The 19833-nt window shown below is 41.3% G+C and overlaps 2 protein-coding genes across 3 annotated transcripts; both read left to right on the top strand.

Annotated features, from left to right (window-relative positions):
- Positions 1-3951: 3951 nt before the first annotated feature.
- Positions 3952-9796, top strand: LOC139450036 (low-density lipoprotein receptor-related protein 8-like). 2 transcript variants are annotated; one of them, XM_071231678.1, is made up of 4 exons: positions 3952-4050; positions 6113-6286; positions 7151-7291; positions 8623-9796. In XM_071231678.1, the coding sequence occupies exons 1-4, from the start codon at positions 3966-3968 to the stop codon at positions 8871-8873; spliced, it is 651 nt and encodes a 216-aa protein (XP_071087779.1). In that variant the 5' UTR covers positions 3952-3965; the 3' UTR covers positions 8874-9796. The 2 variants fall into 2 exon arrangements, with proteins under 2 accessions (XP_071087779.1, XP_071087771.1); XM_071231670.1 differs by having other exon boundaries at positions 6071-6286.
- Positions 9797-15263: 5467 nt separating this feature from the next.
- LOC139450027 (uncharacterized) lies at positions 15264-18273 on the top strand. The gene is made up of 3 exons (XM_071231658.1): positions 15264-15473; positions 15897-16037; positions 17800-18273. Exons 1-3 carry the CDS (start codon positions 15287-15289, stop codon positions 18051-18053), a joined length of 582 nt encoding a protein of 193 aa, XP_071087759.1. The 5' UTR covers positions 15264-15286; the 3' UTR covers positions 18054-18273.
- Positions 18274-19833: the final 1560 nt, after the last annotated feature.

The raw sequence follows: 19833 nt of genomic DNA, 5'->3' as shown, positions 1-19833 counted from the left end.
AGAATGTATATATTCTTTTCAATAATTAAATTTGGGAATTTTTAATAGAATTGCGCCATAACGACAAATGAACATCGAGTGTAAACTCTTTTAAATGAAGCATAGATTAAATTCCATTCGGAACAGGTAGCCAGAGGTTTTACATGTTAAAATGGCCGATCAAGTATTCAGATAAATTTTGAACAAATGCTGTATGTTTCTTACCCACCGAATGACAAGTTTTTCAAATTTTGGATTGAGGAAAATAAAGATACTTTAGAAACGTAATCATGCGCAATAGAATATTTTTATTCAACAAGTCAGATCGCAGCAAACACTTTCATTCGTTAACAATAAAGTGACAGCCTCCGTGGTGTAGTGGATAGAGATTCTGCCCGGAGAGCATGTTAAACTGCGGCATGGTATCAAAGTTGGCTAGCACGATGGAAGCGGCATTAGTGCTAACTTGTACAAGTAGCGACACCCCAATTTACAACAGAGAGGCTATGACCTGTCGAACAAAATGAAATTCATAATTCCATATCGGGTGTCAACATAACTAAACAGTCCACATCTGTAATTGTATGAATAGCCTGCAATAATCAGCCATGAGTGAGTGAGTGAGTGACTGAGTGAGTGAGTGAGTGACTGAGTTGGGTTTAACGCCGCCTGAACACTTTTTCAGTTATATCACAGCTTGTCAGTTTGGGAGGAAGGCGTCAAATGATGCAGGTCTACGATGTTTACCACTTTCGTGAAGCACGACTAACCAAGAAACATAATCAGGGCGATTCTCGAATTCGAATCCACGATCATTGGTTTCGTCCTAAGGGACGCAACGCTGCATAGCGAATTCCTTAGAAAACTGGAGTGACTAATATTAAGCCGTTCAAGTTGAAAATATATCCCATTGTCAACAATACAAGTCTTATGTTGTCGATCAGAAATTGATCAGATATGAATACAAATGTGCCCTGGGCGGATTTTTGTCTCCATTCAGCGATATTTATAAAAATATATATCATTGCTCATCGTACAAAGACCTCAAGACATCATATGATATGTGCATATCTAAACATGTTTAGGAATGTGTGTAAATGCTAACCAGAATAAACATTTGATGTGTTCTCTCTAAACACGTTTATGGTCAAAACACATGGAATGAGCTATCGTCTCACAGCCTAAACACCACCTAAACACAACATCCCCATATCTAAACTTGTTTAAAATTTGAATTTAAATGACGACAAAGTACATATCACTGTGTATTGTCTTAATTATCTAAATTAAGTCCAAATAATTGGGCATTAATTCAAATATGGATAAGATATATATTATATATTTGAAATTAGATTCACAAGCACATGCATAACACATATACCATCAGGACTTACAACGAACTTGGTATAATATTAACAAGATAATGTGCATAAAAAACTAATGATAATATTGACGAGGACAATTTGACATTGGTGCTGTAAACAGTCTCGGTAGCGCAGGTGGTAACGTGAAGGACTACCAGTCTAGAGGTTGCAAGGTCGAATCGTAGTTATTACAAGCTTTGTGTTCAGGAATGAATCTGAGTCTTATGGTTTTACGCCGCTTTTAGCAATATTCCAGCAATATCACGGCGGGGGACACCAGAAATGGGCTTCACACATTCTACCCATGTCGGGAATCGAACCCGGATCTTCGGCGTGACGAGCGAACGCTTTAACCACTAGGCTACCCGACTGCCCCTGTTCAGGAATGTGTTGTTGTTGTATGACGAATAGTATTTCTATTATACCGGACACGGAAGCTGACAATGAAAGTATGTCTGATAACTACGATAGACCCCCAACTTTAAATTTAAAGTTAAAGTTAAAGTTAAAATTACATCTTCCCCCAAACGTCTTTCATTGAAGGCTAAAACACTAAAATATTGTGAGCGTGTGAGTTTGGTTTTACGCCGCTTTAAGCAATATCACGGCGGGGGACACCAGCAATGGACTTCACACATTGTACCAATGTTGGGAATCGAACCCGGGTCTTCGGCGTGACGAGCGAACGCTTTAACCACTAGGCTACCCGACCGCCCCCTAAAATATAGTAAGCGCCCCTTTTTAAAATTACCTATAATGAGTTTCAAGGAGGGCTCTTAGGTATGTGATTAGGAGCCACAGTTATCGTTTTTTTATAGTACGATCATGTCCGGGAATTTCCTTGCAGGGGCCAACCATTGGATACTATGGGGAAGGGGGTACTTGCACTTTTGGATTTTATTATTATTAACAGAATTGTACAGTGGTTATATGTTGTCATACCAATTTGTCATTAACATGCATGTGCAATAGATTTGTAATGACAATTATCTGAATAAAAGATGATCCTTATAACATCCATGTTGTATGTTATAGACCTAGTTGTATCAGCGTGTTACATGAAGATCAACTTACATTGTCACACAACAGTCATATCACGTGTGCTACATTGAGATCAAGTTACATTGTCACAATACATTTATATCACGTGTGCTACATTGAGATCAAGTTACATTGTCACAATACATTTATATCACGTGTGCTACATTGAGATCAAGTTACATTGTCACAATACATTTATATCACGTGTGCTACACTGAGATCAAGTTACATTGTCACAATACATTTATATCACGTGTGCTACACTGAGATCAAGTTACATTGTCACAATACATTTATATCACGTGTGCTACACTGAGATCAAGTTACATTGTCACAATACATTTATATCACGTGTGCTGCATGGAGATCAAGTTACATTGTCACAATACATTTATATCACGTGTGCTACATTGAGATCAAGTTACATTGTCACAATACATTTATATCACGTGTGCTGCATGGAGATCAAGTTACATTGTCACAATGTGACATGAAGATTGATTGTCATCATACACACTGTATCTTCATATTACCGGTGCACAGAAGATCTAGCTATATTGTATAACATGATTATATCACGTGTTACATTAGGATCAAGTTACATTGTCATAATCCAGTTATATAACATGTGCTACATTGAGATCAAGTTACATTATAAAAATACAGTCATACCATGTGTTTTACACGAGACGTTTGGGCCGACTGCAAAATCGTATGACTAGCGTCTGTATACCTATATACACACCAAATGTGTATATATTCCGTTTTGGCGTTAAGTGAGTGAGTGAGTTTGGGTTAGCCCCGTTTTTAACACTATTCCAGTCATATCACGGCGTGTCAGCTTAATGTGGGAGGAAAGCTCCAAGTGATGCAGGTCTCAGACGTTTACCACTTCGGTGAAACCCACGAGCACGGGTATGGTGCTGACAAACCTAGAAACACAACCGGGGCGAACAGGGATTCGAACCCACAATCACAGTTTTCTGGCGTAGCCAAGGGACGCAACTCTGCACAGCGCATTGCGGCGCCTTAGACGACTGGGCCACCCGCGCCTCCGTTTTGGATTTAAACTTATTCCTAAACATGTTTAGTTCTTAACATATCTTGTAAAGTTTACTTTCTAACATATATATTAAAGTGGACACGTATTATATTTGCATTTTTAACACGTATTATAAGTGTCCAAATAAATCCCCCTTGCTATTGAATACTGAAATCCTTGCATAATCGTATGACTAGCGTCTGTACACCTGTATACCTGTAGTGAGTGAGTGAATATGGTTTTACGCCGCTTTTAGCAATATTCCCGCAATATCACGGCGGGGGACACCAGAAATGGGCTTCACACATTGTACCCATGTCGGGAATCGAACCCGGGTTTTCGGCGTGACGAGCGAACGCTTTAACCACTAGGCTACCCGACCGCCCCCTGTATACCTGTACCGTCAACTATCACGGAAATGTTGCAACACGCATCACCCTGATGTCATGAATACAGGTGATCCACACTCGCCCTTTGTCTCATGACTGCGATTGTGATTGAGCCGCGTGGCCCAGTTATCTCTTGCCTCTGTGTCGACCATGGCTTCTTGCTATGTAGTTTCCCTGCTGTGTGCGATATTCCTTTCTACAGCGTTCGTCTGTGACGGAGAGAAACCCAAACAGGGTACGTACATATGTCGTGTCTATATTCAGTCTATTTCGTGCCCATCGCCTTCAATATGGAGTGCTGGGACCTGTTCTGCCAAGATATACACATGGTATATACGTTGATGGTCACTCTTTCAAGCTCACATCACCATCTTCATCACTTTGTTTGATAACTGACACTGAATCAGAGAAGATGAGTACCCAGGAACCTTTGTTTGATGCAAGAGCCGAGTAAATTAGACCAGGTGGTTTGATGCGGGTAATGGCGTGACATCGCATATTTACAGGTCACCGTTATACTGCTAGTATGTCATGTGATCAACGTACAGTCACCACTCACTAGATAACGATGATTAGTGATGAACCTGTAGGTATACAGTGTACAGGCAGAAAGTTCCAGTATATTGATTGTAATTCTATTCATCTATTGAATTGGATATGTGAAACCTCATGCGACCAAGAGAGTGAGTGTACGAAAAGGAGGATTTCTTACTTGACTTTCCTTTGCATGTGTTTGTAGTGGTTGCAACCGGTAGGACAGCATACGCTCACCTTTACGCGAATATTTGTGTCATCACTATTTGATAGTAGAGATCATAAACATATGGTTATGGAATTGTCACAATGGAGGGGATTTCTTATAGTAATGGGAAGGGTTTGTCTCTTTTACTGATAAAAAAGAGAAGTTCTTAATCACTTAATGATAAGTAAATACAGATACGATGATTTGAATAAAATTGTCCTATCCGTGCTTTTCAAGCACGATATATGTTCGGTTTACATATTGCATAAGATAGGAATATGGAAGACAATTGCAAAGCATGCAGAATCACGTTATCACTTGAAAACAAATGCGACATCAAGATCAATACTAGAATGACTGCATGCATTGATACTGCAGTTATGTCATGATTGAGCACATGAATTTGGACATTAGAAATCTAGCTATGTGATTTGCTGGTCATCGTCATCTTGATGGCATAGTGTTTGACGTTACGTCACTTACTTTTAACGTCACATTTGACCCAATGTGCACATAGAGTGACCACACTGTGAGTCTGACGGCGTACACCGTTTAGATCTTAATGTCAAGGAAACGTATTTCACCAAGCATTGGACTTCTAACGTGTGAACTCTTGTATACAAGATCATTCAGCTTGTACAATCTCGTAGTCCTGGTAGCATCTTCCCGAGGCAAGAGAGTTAACTGATCATAAACGTCCAGTCTCCACCCTTGCCGAGCTAGGCTGGTATTATGGAGTTACATTTTGGCTGGACTAATGATGCATTTCGCTATGTAAGACCCGTTTTATCACAATATAGATCTTGATTATCGATCAGATCGTCTTAACTGGGCGCCACCATTTTGTGTGAAGCAAACGCAAGTGATACGAGAGGTGGAATCTGATTGGTCCATAGGAGAGGCTTAGAAGGGACATAACTCGTAATAGCCACTGGTGGCGCTACGATCGAGCCCAGTAATTCCAGCCTAGTTCGGCAAGAGTGGAAACTGGACATTTAAAGTCAGTTAACTGCCTTGCCTCGGGAAGATGTCCACGAAGTGACACATGCACTTTTTCATATTACACATGTACATGACTCGTAACTCGTAGTCCGATCAAGAACACATTTTCTCTTGCCTATTACTGAGATACCGTATTCAACGTAATACGCGCCCAGGGCGCACTCAAAATTAGAAATAGAGGGCGCTTATTAGAATATTAGAATATTATTTTGAGTTGAAAGATCGTAAATTTCGTGGTTTATGAAGTGTTTACATACGACAGATATATTTTTCAAGAATTTAATTGCCCATAATTAAGGGTGATATAACACACGAGTGCGTATTATACACGAATAAATAAGTCTTGTGTACATTGATCAATCGGAAGGGGTGCTGATTGGGATTGTTTACTAGCCAATATATTAGCAAATATCGCCGTGGTCGCTTATTAGAGCGGGGCGCTTATTACGTCGAATACGGTAATATATTCTTGAAAATACAATGTAGTTGTGAAACTTGTATGTTTCTACAGAGGTGCTGGAGGCAAACTGCAATAACAACATCAACTTTCTAGGGAGCGTGGTCCTACTTGTATCAAATCTGACGTCAGTGCAGCAGTGTAATCTTGTCATTCAAAGCACCATCGCCAACAACAGACTCCTCATCGACATCACAAAATTAGACCTCGTCGACAACTGCACGGACACCAAACTCGACATCCTCGACGACACCGGAAGTAGCATAGCAGGTATCACAGCGAGGTCCATTCTTCATTTAAGGAAAGGGTTTTGTCGCTCTTACTTATGTTTAGGTATAATTTTAAGACCAGTTGGAATCATATTCGATCGGACCGATCATTTGATATCGTGGGGGCCTGGGAATATATTTTAGAAGCACGAGACTTCAACGGCCACTACTTCAAAACGTACAAATATTCTTTCTAAAAGGAGGTTCCGAACGTTCATAGATACATGTAAGTCGGAATCTATGAACTCTGCTTCTGGCAGAGGTTTCTTGTCATTATGGTTTTGTTGTTAATGTTTTAACAACATATTTTTCATAACATCGTGCATGCCCAGCGAACATTCACTTTTTATATAATCAACTGCTGATTGAGAAACATGGAAGAGTTTATGGATGTCAGCTTCTTTATGACGAGGAACACAACGTTTCGGAGTATATTCTTACTCTTTCATCAGGTGAAACGTTGTGTGCCTCATAATAAAGAAGCTGACATCCGTAAATTCACCTCCTTATGTGTATCACTTCCAAATGCCATTCTCGGGGTACAGGGGGCCAGTCGTCTAAGGCGCCGCGATTCGCTGTGCAGACTTGCGTCCCTTGGGCACGCAAGAAACCTATGATTGTGGGTTCGAATCCCGGTTCGCCCCGATTATGTTTCTAGATTTGTCAGCACCATTCCCTCGTGGGATACACCGAAGTTGTAAACGTCTGAGACCTGCATCACTTCGGGCTTACCTCCCACATTAAGCTGCCACGCCGTGATATACCTGGAATACTGTTTAAAGCGGCGTTAAACCCAACTAATTCACACTAAATGCCATTCAAAGACATGGAAGAGTTATTTTCACTTTAACATCTTATCGTTCAGGACCCTTGTGTGAAGAGGAGAACGCAACGGTGTTTAGAGCAGATAGCAACGTCGCTCAGTTCCAGTACAGAACCAGCTCTCCGAACACAGCGGGGAAAAATTTGTCTATCATCATCACTTCATTCAACCTGGGAATAAATGGTAACTATTTACGCCATGATGATTTCCTTGCTATTGTTAAGTAAGTTAACACTTAATCAAGCATTGCTTCATGAAACACACCACTAATGGGTTAACTAGGAGATAACAGAAAACATTATAAGCAACGAGATTGTTCAGTAATAATTTTAGCCAGTATTGCTACCTGGTTGGTTGGTTGGTTGGTTTGTTGTTTAACGCCGCACTCAGCAATATTCCAGCTATATGACAGCTGTCTGTAAATAATCGAGACTGGACCAGACAATCCAGTGATTTGACATCATGAGCATCGATCCACGCAAATGGGATACGATGACATGCATCAACCAAGCCAGCGAGCCTGACCACCCGATCCTGGTGAGTCGCCTTTTACGACAAGCATAGTCACCTTTTACGGCAAGTATGGGTTGCTGAAGACCTATTCTACTCCGGATCTTCACGGGTCTGTTGCTATCTGGAGTGGTACTAAATATATCATTCATTAGTTTATGAAACATTTAGAAGTTAACATCATTTCTAAAGTTACAATAACGCCGTAGTCATAAATAGCATGTAAGTTTTAGTCGTGTCACGGTTATTCAGGCAACAGACGTGTTAGAGAGATTTACGTACTTCGCCAATCCTGTTATGTCAATACCACGATTTTGTGCAACGTCTCTACCGTTACCTCGTACCCGGGAAGATCCGGGTTAGAACAGGTCTTAAGTAACTCATGCTTGGCTTTGACTATTGCTGAACGACATCAGATCATCTATATACCTTCAATTAATCTTCTTGTCCAAATTCACTTGATTTATTTTGTCAATCCGAGCAGACTTTCGAATTTATATGCATAAAGAAACAGCCCAACTTAGAGATAAGACCCGTGAAGATGCCAGGGTAGAATAGGCCTTCAGCAATGCATACTTGCCACAAAAGGCGACTATGCTTGTCGTAAAAGGCGACTAACTGGATCTGGTGGTCAGGCTCGCTGACTTGGTTGATACATGTCATCGATCCCAATTGCGTGGATCGATGCTCATGATGTCAGTCACTGGATTGTCTGGTCCAGATTCGATTACTTACAGACCGTCATCATATACCTGGAATATAGCTGGTTGCGGCCTTGAAGAACAAACACACAAGCAAACCTTCACCTAACACACACACACACACACACACACACCCACACACCCCAAACGACCCCCACCCACCTCACCCCACCCCACCCACACACCCCAGTAATATTGTTGGAATATTGCTAATGCGGCATAACGCAGCACTCACTCTGCGACTTTATCTATTGGTATATATGCATGCACATTTCATAAAGTGTCTTGATGGGGTTTTTCCAGGAACATGTGCTTCGATTGAGTACCAGTGCGCCAACAAACTGTGCATACCCAAAGACTTATTGTGCAATGGATACAACGAGTGTTCTGATAACTCAGATGAGAATGACTGCAACGGCCCCAGTGGCACCCCTCCGGGAGAAAACGCGGGACTTATAGTTGGTGTGACATTCGCTTGTTTGTTGGTGGTCGCAGTGGCAGCATTGTGTCTGATTAGGCGACTTAGGCGTCAGCGGGGATATGACAGTGTTTAGGAGGCAGGACGCTGACCCATTTCGCGAAAACCTGGTGTCGCAACGATTTTTAGTGGTCCATTCATATCATTGTCTCCGCTGTCTTGCATTTTAGGCCCAGTGGAATCTGGGTTTTTTTGTCAGATGGTCGATATTTCTACATCTTCCGGAGGCAAGAGAGTTAACTGGCTTTAAAAGTCCAGTTTCCACACTTGCCGAACAAGGCTGGAATTCCTGGGCTCGATCGTAGCGCCACCAGTTGTTATTTTGAGTTATATCCCTTCTAAGCCTCTCCTATGGACCAATCAGATTCCGCCTCTCGTATCACTCGCTTTTGCTTCAAACAAAACAGCGGCGCCCGGTCAAGTCGATCTGATCGATAATCAAGATCTATATTGTGATAAAACGGGTCTTACATCGCGAATGCCTCAAATCACGTGAGCAGCTTGATTAAAAACATGAAAAGATTCAGAAAATATATGTACACAAAGAGTTGGCGGTGAACATGCTTTGCAAATCCTGCAGTCCACCGAAATCAGCACCACAGTTCACGAACCGGATTTCGATTTTGTTGCGCGATTTTGATTGGACTATGCATAGACTCGTTAGTCCAACCAAATTGTAACTCCATAATACCAGCCTAGCTCGGCAAGGGTGGGAACTGGACTTTTATAGTCAGTTTACTCTCTTTTTTCGGGAAAATGACATTTCTACGAAAGTACCTTTTTTCAACCCGATCGGAAGGTATATTCTAACTTAATTACAACAAGTGTTGTATGATATTTAAACCAGATAAACAGGGGTGTGGTAAGTTCATTTGAATAATGCTGACAGGGGTGCGCCTGATGAATTGGCCCTTAGTAAAGGGATTTCGGTATTGTGGTGAACATTATGGTTTGTGTCATTGATAGATAACATGCATTGAATAAATCCCAAGTTACTTATCTTGAATTCCCCTTTTCAGGTTTGGAGGAATAACGTTTCGAAACTTGTCAACTTTTCAAATAAGAAATGGATTGACAGACATGGACACAAGCTGCCAAACCTATACATTAAAAACAGGTTTAATTAACTAGTTTTAGTTCAATTCCATATTGACACGTACACGTGTTTCCACAAACTGGCTGCATTAGTTCCACAGGCTCACTGTGTTAATTCCACAAGTAAACTGTATTATTCCACAAGTATAATGACATTTTGTTAAGTCCACAGGTGTTCTGTGCTAATTCCACATGTATCAAGTTTCCACAAGTTTAAACCAGTATGACCACGCCGCGCTACTGTTGTTGCAGGTGATTCTGAGCCTGGAATTCACTGGCCATTTTGAACATGCATTTTAAACAAGTTTTAACATTTTAACCTGACGCAACGAGAGGGCATTATGAAACATTATAGAACTTTTATAACCATAACATGTTTTAAGTCAGAGACGTCACTCGAATCATTTGATTCCGGAAGTAGAATCCTTCAGGAGATTGCCGGTTCTAGTTCCGGAATCAACAGATTTATATGATTTCTTCCTTACGAACAGTGTTTTTCCCACAAGTATACTGTTTTAATTTCACATGCAAAACGTGGCAATTCCACAAAAGTGCCACGTTAATTCCTCAAAGATTCGCGGAGGTGGCCCTGATAGGTGACCGGAACTGTAACTCGATAAAGGGTAGGTAGGTGCCTACAGTGGTGTATTGTCTTTCCTTGTACATTGAAACTGGTTCTCAAATCTATCTGCACAGTGAGCAATGTGATGATAGTTTCCGGGTTGGTTTTGAAGTGTGGGTGAATGTTTTCATACAGTGTAGCTGGTTTTATTTGTTTTGGGATGTACTCGCGTCTTTTTACTTCACATGTGGGGTAGAATAGGTCTTCAGCCACCCATGCATACCATAAAAGGCGACTATGCTTGTCGTAAAAGGCGACTAACGGGTGGTCAGGCTCGCTGACTTGGTTGATGCATGTCATCGATCCCAATTGCGTGGATCGATGCTCATGATATCAATCACTGGATTGTCTGGTCCAGACTCGATTATTTTACAGACCGCCGTCATATAGCTGTAACATTGCTGAGTGCGGCGTAAAACAACAAACCAACCAACCAACAACTTCACATGTATAATATTGCAATAAAGGAAATCGGTATGTGTCTGCTTAGTTTCCATTTGTCTTTGGGGGGGTTCGAGGATACATTTGTTGTAGTGGCCAAGTCACTGCAATTCGCGGGGCGGTCGGGTAGCCTAGTGGTTAAAGCGTTCGCTCGTCACGCCGAAGACCCGGGTTTGATTCCCGACATGGGTACAATGTGTGAAGCCCATTTCTGGTGTCCCCCGCCGTGATATTGCTGGAATATTGCTTACAGCGGCGTAAAACCATACTCATTCATTCATTCATTCACTGCAATTCGCTGTGCGGAGTATTGCCCCTCAGCTTGGATTTGCCAGTAGTGGGTTAGATCGCCCGATCGAGTTTGATCCTTGGAATGAACGCACGTTATTTTATCACGACGCATTGCCATTATGATCAACCCTAGTTTGTCATTTCCGATCAGTGGTATCATGTAGAAATGTTGCTGTTGACATTACATTTAGACTTGTAGTATGTCATATCAAATGTATTGTTGCTTCGTGCCAGAAAGACGCAGGTCTTTAGGACAATGAAGCAAGAGGTGGACACAAACTGTGGCCATCTCTTAGTTTTGTTTGTTTGTTTGTTGTTTAACGCCGCACTCAGCTATATTCCAGCTATATGACAGCGGTCTGTAAAATAATCGAGTCTGGACCATACAATCCAGTGATTGATATCATGAGCATCGATCCACGCAATCGGGATCGATGACATGTATCAACCAAGTCAGCGAGCCTGACCACCCGATCCCGTGAGTCGCCTTTTACGACAAGCATATATGCCTTTTGCGGCAAGTATGGGTTGCTGAAGACCTATTCTACCCCGGCACCTTCACGGGTCTCATCTCTAAGTTGGGCTGTTTCTTTATGCATATAAATTTGAATGTCTGCTCGGATTGACAAATTAAATCAAGTGAATTTTGACAAGAAGATTAATTGAAGGTATATAGATGATCTGATGTCGTTCAGTAATAGTAAAATAGCCAATTCCCTTCGACTGATTTACCTACATGCATAATAAATAAACGAGACCAGCGAAACCACTTTATTTGTTTCATATATTGATTCAGAGTGACAACAAACTTCAACTGGTCAAAGTCAACTCTTTTATGTTGACCAGTGTTCCCGTAGCTCCAGCCTTTGGTGTCTACATTTCACAACGTTTTGAAGTACTATCGGGCATGCTCTTTCTATGAATATTTCAGAGAGCGCCATACTCTTGTTCAAACAAGGCGTTGTAATATTTATATGATTATGTAATGTCATTAATGACTATTTATACGTAAACAGAAGATCATAATTATAGTGAAGAAGAAATGCGCTTACATTGTGTTAGAGATGAACCAACACTGAACGATTGGGGGTATTTCCCACACACCCTAAATGTTTCCTGTTATAGATAGTACTGCTATTTTTTTTATTTATTAAAAAAATAATTATTTATTAGCACATCTTTAAACAAATGTAACCAAACAAACAGGCTGTAAAAATATTTTTTCATTTTATATTTATTATAGTTGGAAATTAATTTACATTATAACATATCATTTTATAATGTTCAGTTTCTGCATCAGTTTCCGTGGTGATAATTTAGATATCCCAAAATTAGGAACAACGTTTATGTATTATTATAGGTATGTTTGGTGTCCAATTATTTGGCTAGATGGAAGATGTGATAGGAGAGTCACAGAAAAGTATCCTGCTTGGGAAAGTCACGTTTTGACGAGTCCTATTCGAGACACAGATTAAATCATTTTCATGATATGACAATACTCCATTACTTTGTATATGTTCATCTTTAATGAAGTCAAAGCATCTGTTCGCTTCAAACACTTTCCATGACTCTCTCAGTGGTAGAGCGTCCGCCCGGAGAGCTGAAGGTCCGGGGTTCGATCCCCAGCCGCGTCATACCAAAAGACGTTAAAAGATGGTACTTGTTGTTACCCTGTCTGGCGCTCGGCATTAAGGGGCTAAAACAAGGACTGGTCGGCTCAGAGTCAGTATACTGTGTCTGAGTAGGGTATTCATGTTAAACGGCGGCATGGTATCTCAGTGAGCTAGCACTATAAATCGGCATCAGTCCGGACTAGTACAAGCAGCCACACAAACACACACACGTACATGCACGTCGCTATATAAAAGCTATAATCTTGGACGCGACGTTAAACCCCATTTCACCTCACAACCTCACCTCTCAATGCTCGCAGGTATGCCTATGTGCACATAGTTATATGGAAGATCATTCTCACTAGTACACTGATATCCAGCCACAAACGGGCTGTAGGGAGTCTGGCGTTGTCATGCTGATAAAGGACACTACGTGGCAGCTGCTATAGAAATGGTCGGACAATCGGACGAAGAACGTCATCCATGCAACACTGAGCTGTCAAATGTCCGTTAACGATGACCAGTGGTGTTCGCTCCTGCCTACAAATCTATCCCCACACCATAACACCATACGGCACGACCACCTGAACACAACATGCCGCCGTTCGTTCTTCCCTTCGGCGGTAAACTCGCTATCTTCCATCAGCTCTTAACTGACAGAAGTGGCTTTTATCTGTGAAGAAGATGTTGCACTGGCAATAATAGTCCTCTGGTAGGTCTGTAAGCCCTAACTCCTGTAGCCCTGGCCACTGCCTGTCGAGTAAGCATATGCCTGGAGGCATCCGTCGCTGATGTCATCACTGTCAGGAATCGATTCCAGAGATGCAAAGTACGCAAGTACCGGTCTTTATTGGGCGTACTGGGTCTGCCTGTTCTTGGCATGTCTGATGTCTGTCCGGTCTGTCTGTAACGTTGCATCAGGTAAGTTACAGCAACACGGGAGCAACCAAAGGTTCTAGCAATATGGGCATGGGTGGCTACAATCTGTATCCTACCCAGGGCCCGCTCGCGGTGTTCGGGTGTCAGTCGTGGCATTTTTGTGATGCTTTCTTATCAGTGTGTGTGTCTGACTTGCCATACCGTCTGTATCATTTACATACCCTTATTGCACGTGTAGTTTTGGCTGCCCAAGCGGCACGTCTTTCACCTCTTCGCATTTTCGGCAAAAAAACATCCCGTGAACGTGTGTCACTTTCTGCATAGGGCATTGTTGTGTTTTGACGATGTGTTTTGAATTGATCCTGGTCGAACTTTTTTTTTTTTAATTTTTGCAATTTCATTTTTAAAGTGGCAAAGTTTCTTTTGGTCGGCAGTTTGTGCGTGCGTGCGTGCGTGTGTGAAAATAATGCGTCATGGGTATAAAGGTACTTATGAATCACAACTGTGAGGAGGGGGCACGGGTGGCCCAGTCGTCTACGGGCGCCGCGAATGGCTATGCAGAGTTGCGTCCCTTGGGCACGCCAGAAACCTATGATTGTGGGTTCGAATCCCGGTTTTCCCCAAATATGTTTCTAGGTTTGTCAGCACCATACCCGTGCTCGTGGGTTTCACCGAAGTGGTAAACGTCTGAGTCTTGCATCATTTCGGGCTTTCATCCCACATTAAGCTGACACGCCGCGATATAACTGGAATACTGTTAAAAGCGGCGTTAAACCCAACTCACTCACTCACTCACTCACTCACTCACTACTGTAAGGATAACATATCTTCGTGAAAAGACATGCATCACATGTGTATAATTAAGAAAATTTAACCATACCGATAACAACCTACTATATCAACACAGTCATTTGGCTGTATCGCCGACCCATGTATCTGATACACATTGTCGAAGATGTTATCTCTGTCCAAGATGGCGTCATGTTGTAGGACCCTCCTCTTGTTCATTGCACTTATTTCTACCGGATCCGTGTGGCCTCAATCAACACCAGACCAATGTAAGTATGGTGCTGTCTACTCCCGTCTAGTTGTCTATAGTTTCTGTTTCATATACACCAAAACACCGTCTTAGATATTTCCACCCACCTACTTCATCTTACGTCATAATGTATATCACACTGCGCGAAGACCTTGATACATGTTTTTTTTAGACACTGATAAATACCTTTCTCATCATATACATATGTATGGAATAGAAACTACTTAATCAATTGGTCTCCATTATTGTCAAACCTCTATCGAAACCTACAAGGAACCTTATGCAATAATTTAGGGACCAATCGATGAATGAAACTTATTTCGTGCTTGGGGAACTCATTTGCATATGTATCAGATCGTGACTCTAAGTTTATCGGATAAGTATATTGCACAAACACTCTGCAGTATGTGATGAACCATACGATGAAATATAGAGCGTATTTGACGAACACCAATAGATATTCTCTTCACGTGTTTTCAGTTGTGCTGGAAGAGAACTGTGACAGTACCATGCCCTTTTCCGAGAGCGTGATACTGTTTGCCTCAAACCTGCGTTCAGTGGAGCAATGTAACCTCGTCATTCAGAGCAGCTTGGAAAACGAAAGGCTCCTCATCGACATCACCGTGTTAGACCTCGTGGACAGCTGCAGCAACACCAGTCTGGACATCCTAGATGAAAATGGAAACAGCATTGCAGGTATGGAGAGTTTTAATTTCAAATGAAATCGACAAACCTCTTTACATATTATTCAGATTCTGCCAAATGCAATCGATTGTACGATTCTGACTTTAACACGATCATGTGTTTTTGAATCACTATCAAATAGTGACGGCACCAGGTGTTCGCGAAAAGGTCGACGTATCATGTCCCACCGGTGCCACCCGTCAGAAACACATGCAAAGGCAGGTCAATTGGCCAGAATTTCTAATTTCTGTACTTGTCAAAAATGAGTGATGATTGTGATTATACATGGTCAGAGTGTTTGGTGCAGAAACGTCCCTCAGTCGCGCCCCTTGCTAGTCTGGTGCTCTTCAAATTGTTCACATTAATAACTCAAACGAAATTTGTTCTTTGTAAAACATTTGATGAATAATAATGACATGTTGCTTCATGATACAGGTCCTCTATGTAAGGAGGATAACGCCCAAGTCTTCAAAGCACCGGGCAACTATGCTCAATTTGATTACAAAAGTGACTCTCCGAAAACTAAGGGGAAATCATTGTCGATCCTCATCACTGCGTTCAACATGGGGATTGAAGGTTTGTATCAAAGTTGTCATATTTTCATTACTTGTGTTACGATCTGCTAACCGATGTGACTCAGGTAAGAATGTGTCTCTGTTGCACTTTAATTAAAATATTGTTTATTTGTATTGTAAAAAGTATAAATCCTTCATCCACGATAGACCGAAGTTGCAAACGTCTGAGACCTGCATCACTTCGGGCTTTCATCCTACATTAAGCTGACACGCTACGATATAACTGGAATAGTGTTAAAAGCGGCCTTAAACCCAACTCACTCACTCATCCACCTTTAGCGCATTTCATTCTTTCATTCAACAAATCACCAGGCTAAGGCGGGACCCACTCGCACACAACGATCTTAACGTTACGACTATCTTAAGTCAATGTTAAAGTATTGGAGTTACGATCGTCGTAGCGTTTGCTTTGAGCAGGTGGACACAGGTCTCCAGCACTGTATTGCGTTTCGCAAGAGATATTCCATTTACTAATGATGTTTTTATCCATGTAAGATGTCTATTTTGATGAAAGTACTAGATACTGCCAGAGACCACATATCACTATGGAGACCACACATAACGTTCCCTTCTGTGCACCAAATAATAATTAATACCAGGCACATGTCAACAAGAACGAAACAGCATCATAACACAGCAACAATATATTAAGTAAATGTTCCAAATGTATATATTTTTACACTTCCGGTCCCTTCAGACAAAACATCCGGCACTACAAATTCACATTATGTTGCTTTATCGTCATTAATTCTGAGAAAGAAACATTCTTCCTTTACAATTATTCTTCTTCAAGAATAGGCCATACTGTGCATATTATGAGGATGAAACATTCTTCCTCTACAATTATTCTTCATCAAGACAGAATAGGCCATACTGTGCATGTTCTGAGAAAGAAACATTCTTCCTCTACAATTATTCTTCACCAAGACAGAATAGGCCATACTGTGCATATTATGAGAAACATTCTTCCTCTACAATTATTCTTCACCAAGACAGAATAGGCCATAGTGTGCATGTTCTGAGAAAGAAACATTCTTCCTCTACAATTATTCTTCACCAAGACTGAATAGGCCATAGTGTGCATATTCTGAGAAAGAAGCATTCTTCCTCTACAATTATTCTTCACCAAGACTGAATAGGCCATACTGTGCATTTTATGAGAAAGAGACATTCTTCCTCTACAATTATTCTTCACCAAGACTGAATAGGCCATACTGTGCATTTATGAGAAAGAAACATTCTTCCTCTACAATAATTCTTCACCAAGACTGAATAGGCCGTACTGTGCATATTATGAGAATTAAGCATTCTTCCTCTACAATTATTCTTGACCAAGACTGAATAGGCCATACTGTGCATATTATGAGAAAGAAACATTCTTCCTCTACAATTATTCATCACAAAGACAGAATAGGCCATAGTGTGCATATTATGAGAAAGAAACATTCTTCCTCTACAATTATTCTTCACCAAAACAGAATAGGCCATAGTGTGCATATTCTGAGAAAGAAACATTCTTCCTCTACAATTATTCTTCACCAAGACAGAATAGGCCATAGTGTGCATATTCTGAGAAAGAAACATTCTTCCTCTACAATTATTCTTCACCAAGAATAGGCCATACTGTGCATTGACAGATGCTTATTTCGGGGACCGAATTGTAAACAATTTAAACAGTAAGTAAACCAGTAATATTATCAAAGTCAAAAACCTGTTTATCTATTGGCACATTTCATAAAGTGTCTTGGTTGTTTTTGTTTCAGGGAAATGTGCTTCGATTGAGTACCAGTGCGCCAACAATCTGTGCATACCCAAAGACTTATTGTGCAATGGATACAACGAGTGTTCTGATAACTCAGATGAGAATGACTGCAACGGCCCCGACTACACCCCTCTGGGAGAAAACGCGGGACTTATAGTTGGTGTGACATTCGCTTGTTTGTTGGCGGTCGCAGTGGCAGCATTGTGTCTGACTAGGAGACTTAGGCACCATCGGGGATATGACAGCGTTAATTGAGTAACCGTTTTAAATAAAGCTTATGTTCCAGAGGATTCTGCAACAGGATGAATGCAAGATTTTGTCAGATTGATGATTACCAGCATGCATCTGTGGCCGCTAATATATGACAGTATGCCTTTCGATGCTATATTCTAATTAAAATAATTAACTGGTCTACTTTGTATTAGAGGACCCGTGAAGATCCGGGGAAGGTCTGCAGCAACCCATGCTTGCCGTAAAAGACAACTATGCTTGTCGTAAGAGGCGACTAACGGGATCGGGTGGTCAGACTCGCTGACTTGGTTGATGCATGTTTGTATTATACATTTTTATATGTAGATGGTCACTGTAGTTAACGTGATACATTTATAAATACCATTAGGGACCACTCGTTTTATTCCGGGACAATCTGAATGAAGCCCTTATCGCTATCACTAGTTTTTGAAATACATAAGGCTTGGAGTATCTTCCGTCGACATATGTATCTTCCTTGTCGTAAAAGGCGACTATGCTTGTCGTAAGAGGCGACTAACGTGACCAGGTAGTCAGGCTCGCTGACTTGGTTGGTGCTTGTCATCGTATCCCAGTTGCGTAGACCGATGCTCATGATGTCAATCACTGGATTGTCTGGTCCAAACTCGATTATTTACAGACCGCCGTCATATAGCTGGAATATTGCTGAGTGCGGCGGGAAACAACAAAGAAAAAAACAAACAAACAAACTTTGTATTACAGCAATAAGACGAAGAGACATATGTCATGCCTCGTCGGCTTGAAGGTACATAGTTCCCTGGTTAGAATCCGTCTGATCTGATGAAATAACAAAACTTACACATTATTCATAATTAAATATGGTATATCCTATACATGTTAAACTCAACTCACTCACTCACTCACTCACTCACTCACTCACTCAAGGCTCCACATACAATAGTCTTATGTTCTATCCCATATGGTCCGCCTATGACCTTGTTACGCCATTACTTCCTTAATTATATTTAAGATAAGTACGTGGCAGAAGTAACACTATCATGGGGTGCGTCATTTAGAGTGAGTGAGTGAGTTGGGTTTAACGCCGCATTTAACAGTATTCCAGTTATATCGCGGCGTGTCAGCTTATATGTAGGAGGAAAGCCCGAAGTGATGCAGGTCTCAGACGTTTACCACTTCGGTGAAACCCACGGGCATGGGTATGGTGCTGACAAACCTAGAAATATAATCGGGGCGAACCGGGATTCGAACCCACAAACAAAGGTTTCTGGCGTGCCCAAGTGACGCAACTTTGCACAGCGAATCGCGGCTCCTTAGACGACTGGGCCCCCCGTGCCCACCCGTTATGTAAAGATTAATACACGAGTGTCTGTCAGATACCATTTATCTTACAGCGAACAGTGGAAAAACAAGTTGTAAGAGAAATTGTAGCCTGTAGTGTGAGTGCAGTAATAGCGGATCACTTTAGCATCGAATCGATGCATTCTCTCTATTCTCATGATTGCAGTGGCGCATTATTACATAACATGACGGCCATGAGTGACGTCATCCGACGTACTGCTTACTACTCATAACTAATGTGACCTTACACAAAAAGGTTTCCGCCAAGTATATGGATTATCAAGGCGATGATGATAATACAAACTAGATAAGATCAAATAAATAAAGCCACAAAACCCATTCCATATCCAGTAGAAATCTCAGCACGATTCTGAGTATATCATGAGCACGTGTTCAAGAAACACTAAAAAATAGTAATGATACCAGGTGTTCGCGAAAAGGTGAGCGTATCCTGAACAGCCGGTGG

Source organism: Haliotis cracherodii, unplaced genomic scaffold (assembly GCF_022045235.1).
Source record: "Haliotis cracherodii isolate W230 unplaced genomic scaffold, xgHalCrac1.p SCAF_10, whole genome shotgun sequence".
Classification (NCBI taxonomy): domain Eukaryota; kingdom Metazoa; phylum Mollusca; class Gastropoda; order Lepetellida; family Haliotidae; genus Haliotis; species Haliotis cracherodii.
This window is presented reverse-complemented; position numbering and strand designations above follow the sequence as displayed.